At 47.1% G+C, this 17,446-nt stretch overlaps 2 protein-coding genes across 6 annotated transcripts; one reads left to right on the top strand and one right to left on the bottom strand.

Moving 5' to 3' along the window:
- The first annotated feature begins 5,604 nt into the window (after positions 1-5,604).
- SRSF5 (serine and arginine rich splicing factor 5) lies at positions 5,605-10,105 on the top strand. 5 transcript variants are annotated; one of them, XM_068684155.1, is made up of 8 exons: positions 5,605-5,761; positions 6,241-6,386; positions 6,468-6,538; positions 6,709-6,807; positions 7,149-7,218; positions 8,526-8,599; positions 8,932-9,042; positions 9,179-10,105. In XM_068684155.1, exons 2-8 carry the CDS (start codon positions 6,261-6,263, stop codon positions 9,423-9,425), a joined length of 798 nt encoding a protein of 265 aa, XP_068540256.1. In that variant the 5' UTR covers positions 5,605-5,761; positions 6,241-6,260; the 3' UTR covers positions 9,426-10,105. The 5 variants fall into 5 exon arrangements, with proteins under 5 accessions (XP_068540256.1, XP_068540254.1, XP_068540255.1 ...); XM_068684153.1 differs by having other exon boundaries at positions 9,176-10,105; XM_068684154.1 differs by having other exon boundaries at positions 7,146-7,218.
- Positions 10,106-11,502: 1,397 nt separating this feature from the next.
- On the bottom strand, positions 11,503-17,372 carry SLC10A1 (solute carrier family 10 member 1). The gene is made up of 6 exons (XM_068684276.1): positions 16,794-17,372; positions 15,361-15,800; positions 14,696-14,906; positions 13,024-13,202; positions 12,242-12,442; positions 11,503-11,818 (listed from the first exon to the last, which is right to left on the bottom strand). Exons 2-6 carry the CDS (start codon positions 15,759-15,761, stop codon positions 11,503-11,505), a joined length of 1,308 nt encoding a protein of 435 aa, XP_068540377.1. The 5' UTR covers positions 15,762-15,800; positions 16,794-17,372.
- Between the last annotated feature and the right edge of the window lie 74 nt (positions 17,373-17,446).

The following is a 17,446-nucleotide window of genomic DNA, read 5'->3' as shown; positions in this document are numbered from 1 at the left end:
CGGGCCTTCACCTCATATTTGCATCTGCAGAGGAGGGCCACCAGCCCATCCTAGAACATACCTGGGTGGGTGCAGGAACTTCTTGATAGTGAAACATGTTTTTGTTGTTGTGTGTGTGTGTGGTTTTTTTTCTTTGCTTTTTGCTGGTAAAAACCTGTTTTCTCCAGTAATGCTGAATTTATCTGTGGGATGTTTCCACTGGGAAACGACCCACAGGGAAAGCAACCCTCTGCAGCTGGTTGGGGTGTCCGTCTGCTCCCTGCAGTGCAGAGCTAGCTGCTTCCCTCTGCTGCTTCCCTGAGCAGCACTGAGTCGTTTTCTTACAAGGGAGGAAACAAATTTTCCAGACACGAGGCCCTTCTGGGCAACTGTTGCAGTCTCCTCTGCATTTTTCAGGAACACAAAGTATGATTTTATGTCCAGAGCCCAAAATATGTTTCTTCTTTTATTGGGCTCCATAAGCTAGAAAGTTATTTAAAACTTTTATGTGTCTCCTTTCTAGTCTGGTGAGGGAACAGGGGGATATTAATGCTTGAGGGGGATTCCCTCCCTCCCCTGCTTCGTAAAGAAAGCTTGCCTTGTTTTAAGTGTTTTCCCTCTGCCTGACTCCATAGAAAATATTAGGGATGTGGGATCTGGTATTCATTATAAGTTCCCAACAGAGTAAGATCAATGAAACTTTAAATAAAACAGCTGTGGGCCAGTATGTCATTGAGCCGCTGATTTTTGTTAGAAACTTCCAGTTTAACCGTTTGGTGAGGGCCTTTATCCCCTTTTTCAGCATGATGTTGCCTTGTTGCTGGTGCTTTGTACTCACACCAGGTAGATCTTGCCAGGATCCTGTGTACCTACCTAACAGGGCACGAAGCCTGCATCATGGAGCACTCACCCATTGCACAGCCATGAGCACTTTTATCTTTACAGGCAGGGGTGCAGGATTTAACCACAAAGCCACCCTCTTCATCCTGAATGTGAAAACAATCAGGTAAAATATTCAAAACTTATTATTACTTTTTTCTTAAAGAGTGAAAAGAAGCAAGTCCTTCTGAAACATGGAATAAGACCAAAGGGAAACCCATCCCAGCTGTCAGCAGTGCCCAGCAGTGTGTTCTCTGGGTACCCTGTGTGCATGTTTCCATCCCAGCCAGATGCCGAGCACAAGAGCAATGAAAGGGAGGGAGGCTGGAAGGACTTGGAATGAAAAGGACTGAGCGTGTACAGCTCCGCTGAGGAAGGGCGATATTGCCATCTGCAGGGAGCAGTCCCCGGGGAGAAGGCAGCGCTCAGCCTGGTTCAGTGTCTTGCAGCTGGGAGTAACAATAGGAATTTTGGAAGGCAAACGCAGGTGAGGCAGACAAACCCTCCCTCCTGATGTCATTTGTTAAACCAGACTGATTTCCCAGGGGGCAGAGGCAGCCCAGGCTCTCAATTCCTCCTGCAGCAGGCGGGGAAGGGCTGTGCTCTGGGGAGGGCAGGAGGTGCTGGGGAGCGATGGAGGGGCCTGGCCGGCCCCATGGCCTCCTTCCTGCCTCTGCTGTTGCTGGCAGACACGGGGCCAGGATGCTGTCACAGCTGAAGGCTTTGATCTAGAGCAGGAGCTGAGACTTGTGCCTGCAAGCAGCCTGGGGTGAAGAACAAACAGGAATTGTGTCTATTCCCCAAACCATTTCATCATCCTAAAGCAAAATGCAATTTAAACAAGGGCTTTCTGGCCATCATGTTCGTAAGCAAAGATCAAAATGTATCTGAAGAAAGTTATTTTTTACCAACAAGAGCATCCTCAGCTCTATGCTGGAGATCAGCATCGCTGATCTGAATGCTGAGCTTGGGAGGGCAGCTGGTCCCCGGGCATTTCTTTATGGGAGGTGACACCAATTCCTGCGGCAAGCAAGTCAGCGTTTTGGAGGAAGAACTGCGGAAAGAGCCCAGATAATGCATACAGGTAATAATTTACTGGCAGGAAAGGGACACCAGCACTCCTGCCTTGTCCTCTGCAGCTTCCCCCAGGCCATGCCGCCTGGCTGTACATGGTTTTTCCAAGCCCTGCTGCTCTCAGCCCTGCAAGGAGAAGCTGCCCCCAGACAGCCACGGTGCTGGTGGGGCGCTTCTGGCAGGACTTGCCCATGCCTGAGGGTGATAGGAGCCAAGCCTGCTGAACGTCAGCTTCCATTTCAACAACCCTTGTTTGTCTAAACAAGTGTTTGTGGCTGCAAGGGAGATGTTCAACATACGAGTTATTGGTTTCTTCAGGGCTTTGGAGGCTACTTCCATGGGCTAGGGGGGTGAATCCCAGTGCCCTCCCCAGTTAGACCAGCTCTGTGCTGTTATACCAGTCACACGGATCGTGGGGAGTTTAAAGCTCAATTGCACAGTGCCTGGCAAGAAGAGCTTTGTTCCCCCACAGCATTTCAGAAGTGAGTTTTCCAGCGTGGATGCAGTGAGATGTGGATCTAGCCACTGCTCCTCTGCCAGCAGAGCTGTGTCAAGGGGAGGAGTGATACTTTGGGTGCAAAATCCAAAATAATTGGTATTACTGTCACCCTGACGTTGAATCAGTAAAAGAGGAGGGAGAACAGCAAGTAAGAGAAGCTGGGAGCAAAACCCTCCTGAACCAAGTCTGCCACTGAACTGACTGTAGCATCAAAACATGTCAGAGACAGACCGTATTTTTCTGTATCTTGAGGGAACATGAAGAAAAAGACTTCTGTACTGGTGTGAGGACTTTCAAAGACTTATAATACTTAAACAGACCTTTTCAAAATAACTATAGTGTCACAAAAAAATCTGTGTATGCTTGGCCTAATTCTTGAATGATTGAACAGTAGATGAAATTGCAGCTTGTTCTCCAGAATGGTTTATCAGAAGACTAGAGGAGCCAGGATGCTACGTGTGTGTATATACATATATATATAAAGTTTGTCCTTTCTACTCTGTTTTACCTGTGCAAGATGACAGCTGGGTTAAAAAGTCTGTTGTGATGACAGCTTAAAGAGTTTGCCTGCATTGTGCAAAACTATGCGCTATGGTGTGTTGTGCAACACTAATACACTATGGTGTATTGTTTTAATGTTGTGTTTGCTTAGCTCAACAGTTGCCTAAAAAGTAAGGACTGGAACCACAAGTGATGGGACACGTACTGCCCTCCTCTAAGTGGACGAGCATGTCCAAGGTAGGAGAAAAGCACCGTGGTTAATATAAACATGCGAAGCCACTTACTGCATTGATAACACTCCAGCATTCTGCAAGGGTTTCACTTCAATTTCAGAAAACTATCTCAAAGCAATCAATGCCACAGCTTTGCTATACCTTGAGTCTACTACAAAATCCATGACTTTGAGTGATTTTTTTTTTTTCAATCAGTCATTCTTCATGAACTGCATAGCAGCCATCTGTGTGTTTGAGTAGTACTTTGCCATACAGAAATTGGGGTTATTGTTAAAGCTTACTTACCGTGCTATCACCAGACAGATCAGCACTTGTCTCTTAAATACCACACCTGCTGTAAGCACATCCCAGAATAGGTTATGCCTGTTTCTGCAATGCCAGTATATTTATTGAGTTATTTTTAGATTGGGATCCTCTTTAACTGAAGCCTTTATACATATCACTATTTCCTAAACGTTTATTTCTGATTTCATACTGGATTGTTCTTCCTAAACGTAAACATTTCTGCCCTTGTCCTTGCAGATTTTCATCTTGTTGAATCATTGCTTTGGTTCGTCAGGCTCATTTTGAATTCTCTTCTTGTCTTCAGAGTGTTTGAAAATCTTCCCAGGGTGTTTCACCTGCATGTTTTAACACTGCATGCTCTAATCTGCTTAGCAAATTATTAATGCAGCTGTTGAACAGTCCTGTGCTGAGAGGAGATCCCTGATTCCGCAAAGGAATTGTCCCTGTGTTTGTCAAGGAGATACTTTGAATGCAAACACTGAAAGACCAAACACTGAAAGAGGTATGCTTCCAGCTTACAATTTTATCCTGCCATTTTCCTGTTTGCTTAAGAAAATACCATGTGTGGCACAGCACTGAAATCTTTACTACAGTCACGTTTAACACTTCTCTATTTTTCCCCCTTGCCCAGTAGCTTAGTTATTCTGGGAAGGAGTATTGGTTTAATTTGAAACAGCTTGTTGATTGCCTGCCTTGTTGTCATGAGCAGCTTAGCAGTTTAATGAATGAAAGTACTTATACATTGATTATTTAATCTTCTGTTCCATTGCCTCTCTGACCTTTGAAGGTAAGCTTGCCAATCGAAACATCACTGCACCTCCAGGGAGTGCGGTGTTTGGGATGGTGCTACAGATGTCTCAGTGATGCTTCATTAACTACTTCAATGAGTTTCTTAAGGATTACAAGCGCTGGCTACTTGGGTAATGTGAATTTCCTCCATCCTGCTATTCACCTATTATGACCTATGCTCTCCAAATCCCTTTTAAAACGAATACTGGGTCTCAATTAAGCAAGAGGCGGGGATGACATGACATGCTCAGTCTTTGCAATCTGCTGTCTGCCGAGCACAAAAACTTTTGCTTATGTTAGTCACCGAGTCTGTGTAAACAACAAAAAAGATGGTTTGTCAACACAAAGATGTGTTGTGATTTGAGCTTGGAAATTTAATGGCAGACTGTGGTCATGGGTGCAGTGGTTGCTTTTTGGGGTACATCAAATGTTGGCTTAGGGGCTCGGGTGGCTTTCAGGAAAGGTCTGTGGGCTAGCTGAGGAAGGACACAGTCCTGCAGCAGCTCTCCTGTTACCCCCTGAGATTTACAGATAGCTTTGACACAGTAGGGTGCTTTTGTAGTGGCCTACATCTTGCTCTCACAGGGTTGTGGCATTTCCTCGGTAGTTCACATTCAGCGTGTAAAACTAAACACACTGGTCTGGTGTAAACTTGTTCTGATCATTCAAACATTAACCCAAGAATTTTTGGGGGGTTTTTCTTTGTTCCTGCAAGCTTCGTATTGGACCAGGGGTCGGTTACCCTGTCCTTCTGCAGCTGGCATAAATTCAGCATGAAAACACGAAGCTAACCTAAACCTGATTGCACGTACTGGATGATGTGTATAAATACGATGGCATGCAACGCCTGTTCATGATTAAAGCTCTGCTGGGCTGTGATCTGATGCTGGGTGGGTCCGCTTGATTGCCTGATGCAGTGGCAGACCGCAGAGCGGTGGGCAGCACACGCTGCGTGCCATGGCGAGGAGGAGGTGTGGGGTTTTGTAGTCGGGTGCGTTTCGCTGAGGCACAGCCACGGCCATGACGCCAGGCTCGTCCCCGCTGAGGGCTGAGCGATGGGGTGCAGATGTGTGTAAACATAAGGTGACTGGGACTGGCTGAATACTGCAGCTGAGCAGCAATTAACAGTTTATTAATTATGTTTGGCTGGGAGAGACACGCGTGAGGACCCGTGAGGGGTGTGAGCACCACCAAGGCACGTTGACCACCCTGTGGCAGAGCAGCCCCCCTCAGTCCCCTCACTCCCCAAGATGGCGGCCGGGCACCGCCTCCCCTCCGCCATCACCGCGGGGAGGGGCGGGGAGGGGCGGGGCCAGGGCGGGCTCCGCCAATAGGCGCGCGGGGCGGGGCGGGGCCGCGGCGCGGGGCCGCCCCCGGTTGGCGGGGCGGGGCGGGGCGGGGCGGGGCGGGCGGCAGTCGGGAGCGAGGCGCCGCGCAGGGAGCAGGAGCCGCCCGCCAGCACCGCACCGGCCCCTCCGCCCCGCACGGCACGGCCCGGAACGCACCGGGACCCGCAGCCCAGGTTGGTGACGGGATCGGCGGCCCGGGGCTATGTCCGTGTGGTGCGGGGGGGGGGGGGGCGGAGGGGCGAGTGGCTCCCTCAGCAGGGGGGTGTTGGCGGCGCACGGGGCCGCGGCGGGCCGGTGCCGGTGCCGGTGCCCCGCGCGCAGCCTCCGCGGCGGGCGCTGCGCTCAGGGCGCGGCCCGCGCCGCCATTTTGTGGCGGAGGCAGCGATGGCGGCGGCTCGGCTGCCCCTGCGCCTCGGGGGGCGGGGCCGGGCGGGAGGTGGGCGGCACCGAGGGGGGGAGCGGCGCGTTCTGGTTGGCGGGGGCCGGGGCGGGCTCCAGCTGGCGGGCTGCGATTGGGCCGCCGCGGGGGCGAGCCCGGGCTGCTGCGGACTGCGGCAGGGGGCGGGCTGGGGGGGGGGGGGGGGGGCGCGTGCTGAGTCACCCGCACGGCGCTGAGGGGACGGCGCTGAGGGGACCACCGGGCCCCCCGCAGGTTGCTCCGCGCCCCCAGCCATGAGCGGCTGCCGCGTCTTCATCGGGAGGCTGAACCCCGCCGCCAGGGAGAAGGACGTGGAGCGCTTCTTCAAAGGGTACGGCCGCATCCGCGACATCGACCTCAAGAGGGGCTTCGGCTTCGTGGTGAGTGCGCCCGGCGGGAGGGGGCCGGGGGGCTGCGGGCATTGCGGTGTGTAACGCTGTGCCTTCTGTCTGGGCTCGCAGGAGTTCGAGGATCCCAGGGATGCGGATGATGCTGTCTATGAACTGGACGGGAAGGAGCTTTGCAGCGAGAGGTGAGCTGCCGCATCGCCCCTGGTACCCCAGCGTTAAAAACATGCATCGATTTCCAGCTACATCTTATTATCAGCACTGCTCAAATCCTGCCGTAGCTTTTTCCCCTCAATAATCATGAAAAAATGTTTAAAAATGCATGCTTTCCCCTTATTTTTTTTTTTCTCTGCAGGGTTACAATTGAGCATGCGAGAGCACGCTCTAGGGGTGGCAGAGGCAGAGGGAGGTACTCTGACCGCTTTAGCAGCCGCCGTCCCCGTAGTGACAGGAGGTACGTATAGCCGTGAACTGACGGGGCTTTAATAAATAACCCCAAGCCCATCTCATCCCAAAACGTGAGGTACGCTGAGATAGCAAAAGGTGCTGTTTGCCTTTCTAGTCAATCCGATGTGGCAGTAGGATTGTGAGGATCAAAAAAAATAGATACAATCATCATCTTTATGTTTTTGTACCCCCGAGGTAATTGACACTTGTTCTTGATTACTTGCAGCATTACGTAGTCACAACAGTGATAAGTTGACAATGGATTATTGATACAGTCCTGGTTAGCATTAGAATGCAATTATACTTAAGTTAATAAATAATTAATACTTAATTTTCATTTCCCAGCAGAAGTGCCCCACCTGTAAGAACAGAGAACCGGCTCATAGTAGAAAATCTGTCATCCCGAGTCAGCTGGCAGGTTTGTTAAAACACGATTAACTATTTTGACTTCGTTTAATGGGTATGTAATGTAATTATTTTGTAAAATAATCAATTAAAAGTAAATCTATTTTATTAAAATGTTTATGTAATTGATGTAATTTTAAATAATGTAATTTAAATATTTTGAATGAAAACTAGTTAATTTTAATTTATAATAATAAATGTATATATTTGAGGAAATATATTTATTTATTTTCTTGTTTTCTAAATCCATTTTAACCACATATTAAACCCTTTATTTGCCAGCCTATCTGTGTCGTTGGCCTTATGACGAGGAGTGCCTGTGGGTTATCCTAATCGTTCTGTCTTGGTCACTCTTGGTTGGGCCTGGTTGACTTTCCAGTCAGCTCCTACAATGTCACTTGGCCACCTCTAGATCTGTGTTTGCCGGTCTAGACGTAATCGATGCACTCCTTAAAGTGCCACATTGCAGCGGTCCCAGAGCGTTAACGAGATCTGATTCCTAAGTTGAGAGCTGTTCCTCCTGTAACGCTTCCGAATAAGAGTTCCTGGTCGAAAAGAGTTGAAAGATACGAAATTAGGTGGTCGTTGGAATCCTGATCGCAGTAAAGTGGTCCTTGGTAACATCAAGCATAGCGAATGTCTGGATCCGTCAGTAGTCTCCTAATAGGGAGGGCGGTGCGATTAATGGCTTCCATCGACTGGGTAGTGTTCGACAAGTGGGTGGCGAAGAGCCAGTCGGGCATAAATCATGACGGTATCTCCGGTCGCTTAATGCAGTTTGCTGCTTGGCTAGCCTAGGGAAATGTTAATAAAGGTAAAGTAAACTATATTTTTAATGACATATGGGGCACAAAATAATGGTGTTATGTAAATGTAATTCTGTATGCATATAAGACTCGTAATATAAATGGAAACGGAAATAATTCAAAAATATATGGGTAGTATTTTGCACTCAGTCCAGTATTTATACATAAATATACAGATGTATTTTTTTTAGATCTCTCTGTCTCTCTTTCTAATCTATATAATCTCCATAGACTAATTTAATTTTCCTTAATGTTAAGACGCTTTATTAGCATTTTGCTTAAAGCAATATGCTTTTTTCATTTATTTCGTGCCCTGATATAGATAATTCAGTTCTGATAGAATACAAGTATGGCAGTTGCCATGTTTGTAATTTATCTAACATCTTCTCTTTCAGTAGTCGTAAGTTTCTTTTCTTTGCTCTTTAAAAAACAAAAAAAAATCAGGAAAAACTATTTTTATATACATAAGTATTTATTTCCACTTCTTTGCATAACATTACTGGTCTTGTGTTAGGATCTCAAAGACTTCATGAGACAAGCTGGGGAAGTTACCTTTGCAGATGCACACAGACCTAAGTTAAATGAAGGGTAAGCCTCTAAAGTTCTCTTGCGAGCTGTAGGCCAATACTCGTCTATATTGTGTAGCTATCTGGGGAGGGAAGCTGGCTACAGACAGCATTAAGCAGCTGTTCATGGCTTGATTTAGCTACCCTTTGAACTTGCAGTCTGTGGTATTTGGGGAGGGGAATTCTTTAGTGCATGCTTGCTTTTGTCATGGTGTTTCTACATACCAAGCAGTGTGGGGGTTTTGAGCTTTTTTTTTTTTTTTTTACGTTGTGTTTTCCTCTTTTAGCATCAAAAATACAACTTCTAATAGTGAGGTGTTTTGGCTTTTTTTTTTTCCTTTTTCATTTCTATAGGGTGGTTGAATTCGCCTCTTACAGTGACTTAAAGAATGCTATTGAAAAGCTTTCTGGTAAAGAAATTAATGGAAGGAAAATCAAACTAATCGAAGGCAGCAAAAGGCACAGGTATGGATATCTGTTAATTAATGATCGATTATGGATTGAGAAAGCCTTGAAGTCAGCAGCCAGGCAAACTGCACAGTTGCTGTAGTGGCCTGTGATGCTCCGCTGCTGACACCGATGCTCATTGCTTCCTCAGTAGGTCCAGAAGCAGGTCACGGTCCCGTAGCAGAAGCTCATCCAGGTCTCGTAGCCGTTCCCGTTCCCGAAGCCGCAAGTCTTACAGCAGGTCAAGGAGTAGGAGCCGTAGCAAGTCTCGATCAATTAGTAGATCTCCAATGCCAGAGAAGAGCCAGAAACGTGGCTCTTCCAGTAGGTCTAAATCCCCAGCATCCGTGGATCGGCAGAGGTCTAGGTCGAGGTCCAGATCTGCTGACAGTGGCAACTGAACTATAAGTAACTTGCCCTGGGGGCCCTTTTTTAAACCATACTTGCTAAAAGTTGTGGTAAGTATGTGACTTTCTGCGGGGAAGGGTTCGGGTGGGGAGGGGAGGGAAGGGAAAGAAGGGAGGAGGGATGGGGGATCTTTGTAGATGTGGACCATGGTGGGGAGGGTTATTGACTAATTGTATTAAATGTTTTTTGATAACCCTTTTCTTGCTCACATTTTTTGTGAATGTCTGAAGTGTATAGTTTGTGTATATTGACAGAGCTCTTTATAACTAAAGCAGACCACTTTAAATTTTTTTGTACTCCAAAAAGAGTAACCTAAACACTAAATTCCCAGTATATTCAACTGTGAATAGCAATTCAGAATATTAGTTTAATATCTCAAATTAAACTAACAGCTTTAGGCATCTAAGAGCTCTACATGTGCTGTACATAAAGCTTTATTCCAGAGCGTATTTTTTTCATGCGTTAGAACCATTGTTTCAGCTAGAGGCCAGCAGATTAAGTGCTGGTCAATATTGGTAATAAAACTTTATTTTAAAAGCTTTTCATTTAATACGACTTGCACTACAGTAAGAAAATGCCCATTTCACTGCCCTGTGGTAATAGTATTCTATAAAGCACCCTAATTCTTGATACTTAAGAACTAAATAGCTCAAATAAAGTATAAAGAAACACGTCTCTGCTTCTGGTGTGTTACTGCTGGGGAAGTGTCTGTGACTGCGCCTCGCGTAGACCCATCTAGAAAAAGCTGTTGCTGAACATTTTGGGTGTGGGGGAGAACTTCCTTTCAGAATGCGTCACACTGTGCCTGTAGGTATCTACATCTTTTTGGGGACTTCATGTTCTGCAGTAAGAAGCTTGGTAATAAGAAGCCTGCTGTGAGAGAGAGTGAGTTCATAGCAAAAATTCGAATGGGTGAATCATTCAGATCTTTTGCTTTCAGAGAGTAAGTGTGGAAAGTTAAAGATGGATGCAGTCATTAAACTTCCATCTGTGTGTGTGCATGTGTGTATGAGAGGACACAGATATGGATAAAATATTTTTATAGCAATGAGTCCTAATTCTAGAGAAAGAAGAGGGAATTTTAAGCTGGCATCTGAGACTACTGCAACAGTGGTGCCCTGCAGTTCTGCCTCCTGGTCCTGTGTATGTTCACCCACCCATTACAGGGGCAGCAACCTGCAATCCCTGTGTTTCTCAAACCCTTACCCATGCTACAAGAGAGCTTTAAAAGTGAATCTAAAGATTTAAAAATGTTTTCTTTTGAAGTGCTTTACAAAGCTAATCCAGTAACACAGTGAAACCTTTAAAAAAATAAAAAATCCTTGGAACCTATGTTCAGGTCCTAGGAAACTCAAGGAGGGCCTGCACAGAGCAGAGCTACCTCTCCTTGTGGGTAGATTTGTGGTGTCTGCAGGCCGCTTTTCCTTTTCTCCTTTCTGTTGTTGGCTTCTTGTTAGTTAGCTTGGAACACGGTGACGTGAATGAGCTTTAGTGCCTTGTGAGCAAGCGGTGAGAGATTCAGATTGGTAACGTAGGTAACGAGATTATTACTAGACAGTTTTTGGGAGAGGGAGGTGTCAGGCTTTGCATTGCAGAGGGTTATACTGACTTCTGGTCAACAATGACCTTGCATTAAGTTCCTGTTTTGATCCTGTTTATTCTTGGTTCAGCTGGTTTATTTCATGTTACAATGTATTTTTAGCACATTACAGGTTTTAATGGCTGTCATCCCTCCTGCTGAACTTTGAAGTACAAAGATAGCTAAATAGTGTCCTGCAGGTTTGTTCTGCTTAGCTGAGTGACTCCTGCAAAGCAAGGTGTGTTCAGGGCTCACCTATTTTCAGCAGTACGTTTTGCTGGACCTGAGCTCTGCTCATGGAGGCAGTCGGCATAGCCACCTTCAGGATTTCTGTGTTGTCCACTGTGAATAGCAGCAGCACACTGCACGGTGCTCGGGCTCATGGAAAAGGAGTGAGCAGCAGCCCATGAGGTACTCAGCTGCATGCTGAGTCTTGGCTCCTACACTGGGAAACTCACACCCCATTTTGGGTCTTTATTAGGGACATTACACTAACCTGCAGCAATCTCTTGGATCTCAGGAGAAGCTGTTTGAGAAGCATGGTCTTTGGAAAGCAAGTGAGGGTGGAGATAGCTCTGTGGCACATCCTCTGGTGTAAAAGGGGCAGATTGAAGCTTTACATGGAACTGCTGGAAACCTGTAAACCAGCTGCAGAAGGTGGAGCTCTGGGGGGCTGTGATAGCGGCTGCTGCAGAATCTCTCTGGGCCATTTTCCTGGTTTCCTGCTGTTTCTCCAGAGTCTCGATACTGGTTTCATTTCTCCAGCAGTATTTGTGTCCACGGCTGCACAGATCTCTTCTGTCACATCTAAAGAAAAATGTGAGAGTAGGTAGTTGTGAGCCCAGGCAGGTTATAAAAAGATTGTGGTGTAACTGCAATGTTGTTGCTGGGTGTTTTTTATAGGAGAGAAGAAAAACAAAACAAAAAAAAATTACATTCTGTCAAAAAGCATAGCACTCTGAAAACCTGTGAGCACTGGTAGTATAGATAGTATGTTTATTTCTGAAACATTCTGCTGATGTGAGAAGCCCTAATTCCTAGTGTCTTCAATTACCTCTACTTTTTGTTTATTTTTTTAATGTGATTTCTACTTCGTTTGTAATCTATGGTAACTCTGAGTTAAAGGGCAACTGTATTCTGTCCCTAGAAAGCAGCAATTGGCTGGCAGTTATAGGTAAACATATATGGCTTGGGCTGGAAAGAGTAGGAAATAGAGGGGCAAAGCTGTACTTGCCCTTGGGTTTCTTTATTCCATCATGAATCCTGAAGGCCAGGATGAGCAGAAGGCCCTCTCCAAGCTGGAACATCAAGTAGAGCAGCGGGAAGAAGTACAGGGGGCCGATGACTTCTGGGGCAAAGGCAACCTTGAGGATGGTAGAGCACAGCTGGACGTTCTGGCAGCCAGTCTCCATGCACACTGTCCGCCTGCAGCTGAAGGAGGAGGAAAAACGTTGACAAAATCTGATAATTTTAAACAATTTAAGACAGGCTCCACCCACCTTGCTGTTGCAGTTTCATGCATCTGCCTGTGCTAAAAGCTGCTTTATCAGGAGCAATATTGAGAACCCTAGGAGGTTTTGCCCTTTGCACCGTATGGATACACATGCTATATATCTGGACTTTGTCTTTAGTGGTGTTTGGAGGACTTGTGTCCTACTCCGCTGTTCCCCACAGAAAATAAATCTGTTTCCAAGGTAAAAAGAGGAGTCCCAAGTTGTGAAATCAAAAAGTGAATAGAAAATAGGGCTAGAGGATTTCTTACCTGAATTAGATGGGATAAGAAGAGAAAGGTTTTGTTTGTTTTGTTCTTAGGCAAGGTGTGGGAGTATGGCTTGGGGCCAGCTTGCAGTGTCTGCTCATGCTCCTAGGACGCATTTTGGGAAACTGCAGCCTGCCTATTTCACAGAAGTGCATCCATTTTGAAGGCAGTGCTTTCCCCAGTGCTCTGCATACCATGCCTCTCTGTTTCTTCTGGCCATAGAGTGAGGGGAGGGAGGCGCAGGGGAACATACCGGTCATTAAGCTTGAAGACTGCAGAGAGAACATAGCCCAGAAGGAATCCGATAAAAGGCATCAAGGCAGAGGATCCGAGGAGGGATGGTGAGAAGACGACCATGATGCTGCTTCCCACGTTGGTCACAGATAGAACAATTATTGCAACAGATGACAGCAGAAGCACAACCATCCCTGTCTAAAATAAGTGTTAAAGACAGGGACAAGATAAAAACCCCCAACAAAATTTGCATCAGCTGTTGGAAGTGGCTGTGCCCAGTGCCCCGCTGTGGGTTTATATTATATGTGGGTTTATAGCAAGAGATTCACAGTGGTGCATACGTGTCTTTCATGGACATAAACGTTATAAGTAATCAACAAGACACCATCTTTAGGCATTACCTAAAGAGACCTTAAACAACTGAGTACCCTCCTGGCACACATACATAATGAGTTGCCACATTTCTCAGGCATTGCTATGCATTTCTGTCCACATCCTGCTGTGAGTCTGGCGTGATGTGCCTGCTACCCAAAGCAGGTGTGGAGGAAGCCTCTTTACTCGCAGCAGCAGACATGGAATGTAGGTGGGGGCTGCATTTTCAGACTGTCTTGCTGGTGTTTGGCAGAAGTACCTGGGGGATCCTGAGAGGCAGAATACAACCCTCGTGCCTATGTCTCCACTTTGGAATCCAGTTTGTGTGGAGCTCCCCAGGTGATTTTTAAAGCAACTCTCTACTGCTTCCTCTTTTGTAGAGGAAATAAATGGAAAAGCAGTGTTAGTGGAAAGGAACAAGAACTAAGGGGCAGCTGGGCCAGTGTAGGTCACCTTGTGCTAGACTTTCAATGTTTCTTTTGAAACAGCCTGGTTATCACTGCCCTGTGCTGGCTAAAGGGACCTATAAAGAGCTCTGCTCCTCCTACACCGAGCCTGCTTCCTGGGTTCCCATCTCTCTCACAGGTTAGTGATTCCTAATGCCATTTTAACAGGTCTTTGTTAGGTCAGGGTGCCCAAATCTTGTGGTGCTCGGTCCCAGTTTCTCTGTGATGAAGCCTTGGTGAAATAAACTAAGAAAACCAGCTTTACAAAGTTGTTAGCAGCTCTCTGGGTACTGCTGTTGAAGCTATTGAGTTAGGCAATGGCCTAGCTGGTTGTCCAGATTCTCCTTCTGATGTCTGAATGCTAAATGTAAAAGCAAGGTAGGAAGATGGCTCCAGGCATGAGCGTGTGCTTAGAGGTCTAGTGGGTTCAGCTGGACAGTTACCTCACCGATGTAAGCAGCAAATTAGTGATGTGTGCTTTGTGCTCTGCTGCAGCTCTGAGAACAGTGGGAAATGTGTTTGTTTATTCTATCCGGGGTCTGCGTTGGTTGCAGCAATAGTCAGGGGCAGTGCCTATGAGGCTAATTAGTGCTGTTTGCAGCAAAAGAAATTGAAGTTAAAACTGAAGCTAGCAAAGGAGAGCAAAACAGGAAGATGCCTACAAATTATTGTTTGTCTGGTAAAGGTGGAGGACTTTTCTCTGGGAAAATATTTTAATGACTAAAGCAGTGAAGTGGATGTCTTGAGTACTGTCCTCAACCCTTTCGTTGTTTTGTGGCATGCTTTAAAGAAATTAATTTTTCTGTGACTCTGTTTTTGTAAACTTCCTCGAAGTGCTTGGCTGAAAGGTGACTAGCACAGGATACTTCTTACCTTGATGACAAATCCAGTGTATTGTGGTTTCTTCTCATTCAAGATGATGCCGATGGCACAAGGGATTAGCATCAGGGTCAGGGAGGTGATTATTCCTTTGTAAGGTACCTTGCCCTTCAAATCACCCTCATAGAGTCCTCCCGAGTAAAGATACAGAAGCAGAGGCATGAGTCCAATTGCCAGGACTGTTGAACATGTGGTCATTACAATGCTGAGATGGAGAAAGAAACCTTCAGTAGAAGAATGCTTTTTTTTATTATTATTATTTTTAAATATACTTATTTTACTAACCTGGACACACATTTTTAATATTAAGTTTACCTTGTTCTTTCCCAGACTGCCATTGAGGCTCCCTCAGCATCACTATCAGGTTGTAGGAGGACATGATATGAACACAGCGAGGGGAAGATGGCTTGAGCTCTGTATAAGCTCTGAACAGACCCTTGTTTATGGGTGCAGCCCACACTTCAGGAATTCACAAGTGACAGTAATGCCTCACACTTCTCGCAGGGACACATTGGCTGGTTGAGCAGCCTGGGTGATCTAACACTATTCTAGGCTTCTTCCAGCCTCTTGTGGACTGCTAATGTCAGCCTAGCCAGCTTCTGAACCAGCCGTACAACTGGATTGGCCTGGGCAACAAGCACACACTCAGCCTCGCTTACCTGAGGTTCATGTCACCTTTCAGCGCCAGACTGAAGATGTTTGAGAGGTTTCCACCCGGGCAGCAGCCACAGATGAGGATGGCCAACGATTCTGTAGGGCCCAGCTGGAAGAGCTTGCCCAGTACAAACGCTGTCAGGGGCATCACGCCGTACTGAGACATTACAGCAACAACTACGCCTTTGGGATTCCTGAGGTGAGCTGTGATCTTGGCTATCTCCATCGTACACCCCAGAGACACCATGATAACGAAGAGGACCACTATAAGGATTGCGTTCAGGGCTGTGTCTGTGGCCTCATGGCCAAATGCAAATGCTGGTGCTGCGCTGGTCAAAGAGGTGCCCTGTGTGCAGCCTGGGCTCCAGAGCTCTGCGCTCTCAGAGGCTCCCCTGGACTTGTTCATCCTGATGAAGAGCTTACTGGTCCCTTCTTCTGTAAGCAGCTGTCAAGGTGAGGAAGGGATTGATTCAGAAGTCTGAATAAAATACAGTGAATGCAATCAAAATGTGAGTTCTGCTCCCTCTGGTCTGCACCTTTTCTCCTTCAGGCCACCGCTCTTATTTAGCAGCAGCTGAAATGTAACTTTCTTTTAAGGAGTTGTGTACATTGTAATTTATCTTGTCTGATGTACAGAATCACAACAGACAACTCATGCAACTCACACAGACAACTGACACTGGTCACAGGACTCAGCCCATTAGTCCCACAGCAACCAAGGGGCACCCTGTCCACTTCAGCAACACACGGGGCAGTTGGTGCAGCTTCTGCTCTGGTCTCTCTCCTCTTCCACTGCCTGTCCTCACCATGAAGATGAGGGCAGAGCTGGTGAAAGTGAGGGAAAGGCTCATGCAAAACTGGTAAAGACAGTTAGAAGAGCTCTTGTCTATTTTTTTTTCTTTTTTTTTGATGCCATTTCTTCTGATCAGAGCACCATCTAGATTTTTCTTTGATTGCGTAAGAGAAGTATTTCACCAAGCTTTCTCAACATTCAAAGATATTATTCCCCCTCAGCACTGAGCAGAGGCTCTGACTGGCAGGACCCTCCACCAACATCTGCATCCCATGCCTGCACAAGGCTTCGTGGCAGGGCACGGCATGCACCCAGTGCCCGGGTGTGCAGGGAAAGGAGAGCAGGGTGGCTGGCACCGAGGTGGGAAGCAGGAGCAAAGAGGTGGCTGTTGAAGGCTGTTCTTCCAGCTGCTGCAGAGGGGACCTCTTCTGGTGCCCCTCCACTCCCCGTGCCCTGGCTGGACATGGGATGTGCCTCCCTGCATTGTCCACACTGCAGGTGCTGCGCTTCCTGGCTCCTCTACAGCTTCTGCCTTCATTTATGGAGTAGGTTGACCTGAGCCACCCCCTAAGTCTCAGGTCTCTAACAACATGCTAAGTAAAACACATGAAACCAGAGTGAAGCGAATGCCATTACCTTACACACCTGTGAGCTCAGCTCTCAAAGGCTCTGGCGAGGTTGCCTGCTGCTCCATCCCTTCCTGGCCACGCTCAGTGAGCAGGAGCACTCCTCAGTCCTTCTGCATCAAGAAAATCTTCCCAACTTGGCAAAATCTTGTCCTCTGCTTGCAGAATATAAAGCCTGGGTCTAAAAGTATTTTAGATAGGGAAATTGTCAGAATGTGTGTTGTTCTAGGGCTGCAGTCCCTTGCTCTGTCGTACAGGACTGGGGAAGGGATTTCAACCTGGGAGGCGCACTGTGGTGTGGCCAAACTTTAATCCCTTTGCTGAAGGTCATTATAATGCTGCTCTGCCCACTTCAGGACGTCCTCGTCGCCCCTATTCATCCAGGAGCTCCACGGGCTCGACCTCTCCAGTCCCATTGCTCTGGAAACGCCACTGGCAGCAGGAAGGAACGGCAGGGCTGCCCTCCCCGTCCTCCCTGCTCGCTTTGGGTTGGGAACTTTGTTTTCTAGGCTGGGAGCCAGTCCGGAAAACAACCAACAAGAGCTCTGTAGCCTAGCATGGCATCCCTGATCAGGCTGGGAGGAGGAGTGCCCACAGCAGGGCCGGAGAGGGGAAAGCAGCGGGATGGAGCCACACCAGGAGCTCTCTTTGTGTCTGTGGCTTCTCCTGCAG

The sequence above is a fragment of the Anas acuta genome, chromosome 5 (genome assembly GCF_963932015.1).
Source record: "Anas acuta chromosome 5, bAnaAcu1.1, whole genome shotgun sequence".
Lineage (NCBI taxonomy): Eukaryota > Metazoa > Chordata > Aves > Anseriformes > Anatidae > Anas > Anas acuta.
The sequence above is the reverse complement of the archived record's forward strand: the minus strand, read 5'-3'. Positions and strand labels throughout refer to the sequence as shown.

Bases quoted from the DNA above. Each gene is read 5' to 3' on its own strand.
- SRSF5 (XM_068684152.1), top strand. From the start codon at position 6,261: ATGAGCGGCTGCCGCGTCTTCATCGGGAGGCTGAACCCCGCCGCCAGG. The intron at 6,539-6,708 runs GTGAGCTGCCGC...TTTTCTCTGCAG, and splicing joins AAGGAGCTTTGCAGCGAGAG to GGTTACAATTGAGCATGCGA. The intron at 9,043-9,175 runs GTATGGATATCT...TTGCTTCCTCAG, and splicing joins GAAGGCAGCAAAAGGCACAG to TAGGTCCAGAAGCAGGTCAC.
- SLC10A1 (XM_068684276.1), bottom strand. From the start codon at position 15,761: ATGAACAAGTCCAGGGGAGCCTCTGAGAGCGCAGAGCTCTGGAGCCCA. The intron at 12,443-13,023 runs GTATGTTCCCCT...CTCCTCCTTCAG, and splicing joins GTCTTCAAGCTTAATGACCG to CTGCAGGCGGACAGTGTGCA. The intron at 11,819-12,241 runs GTACAGCTTTGC...ATTTTTCTTTAG, and splicing joins ATAAAGAAACCCAAGGGCAA to ATGTGACAGAAGAGATCTGT.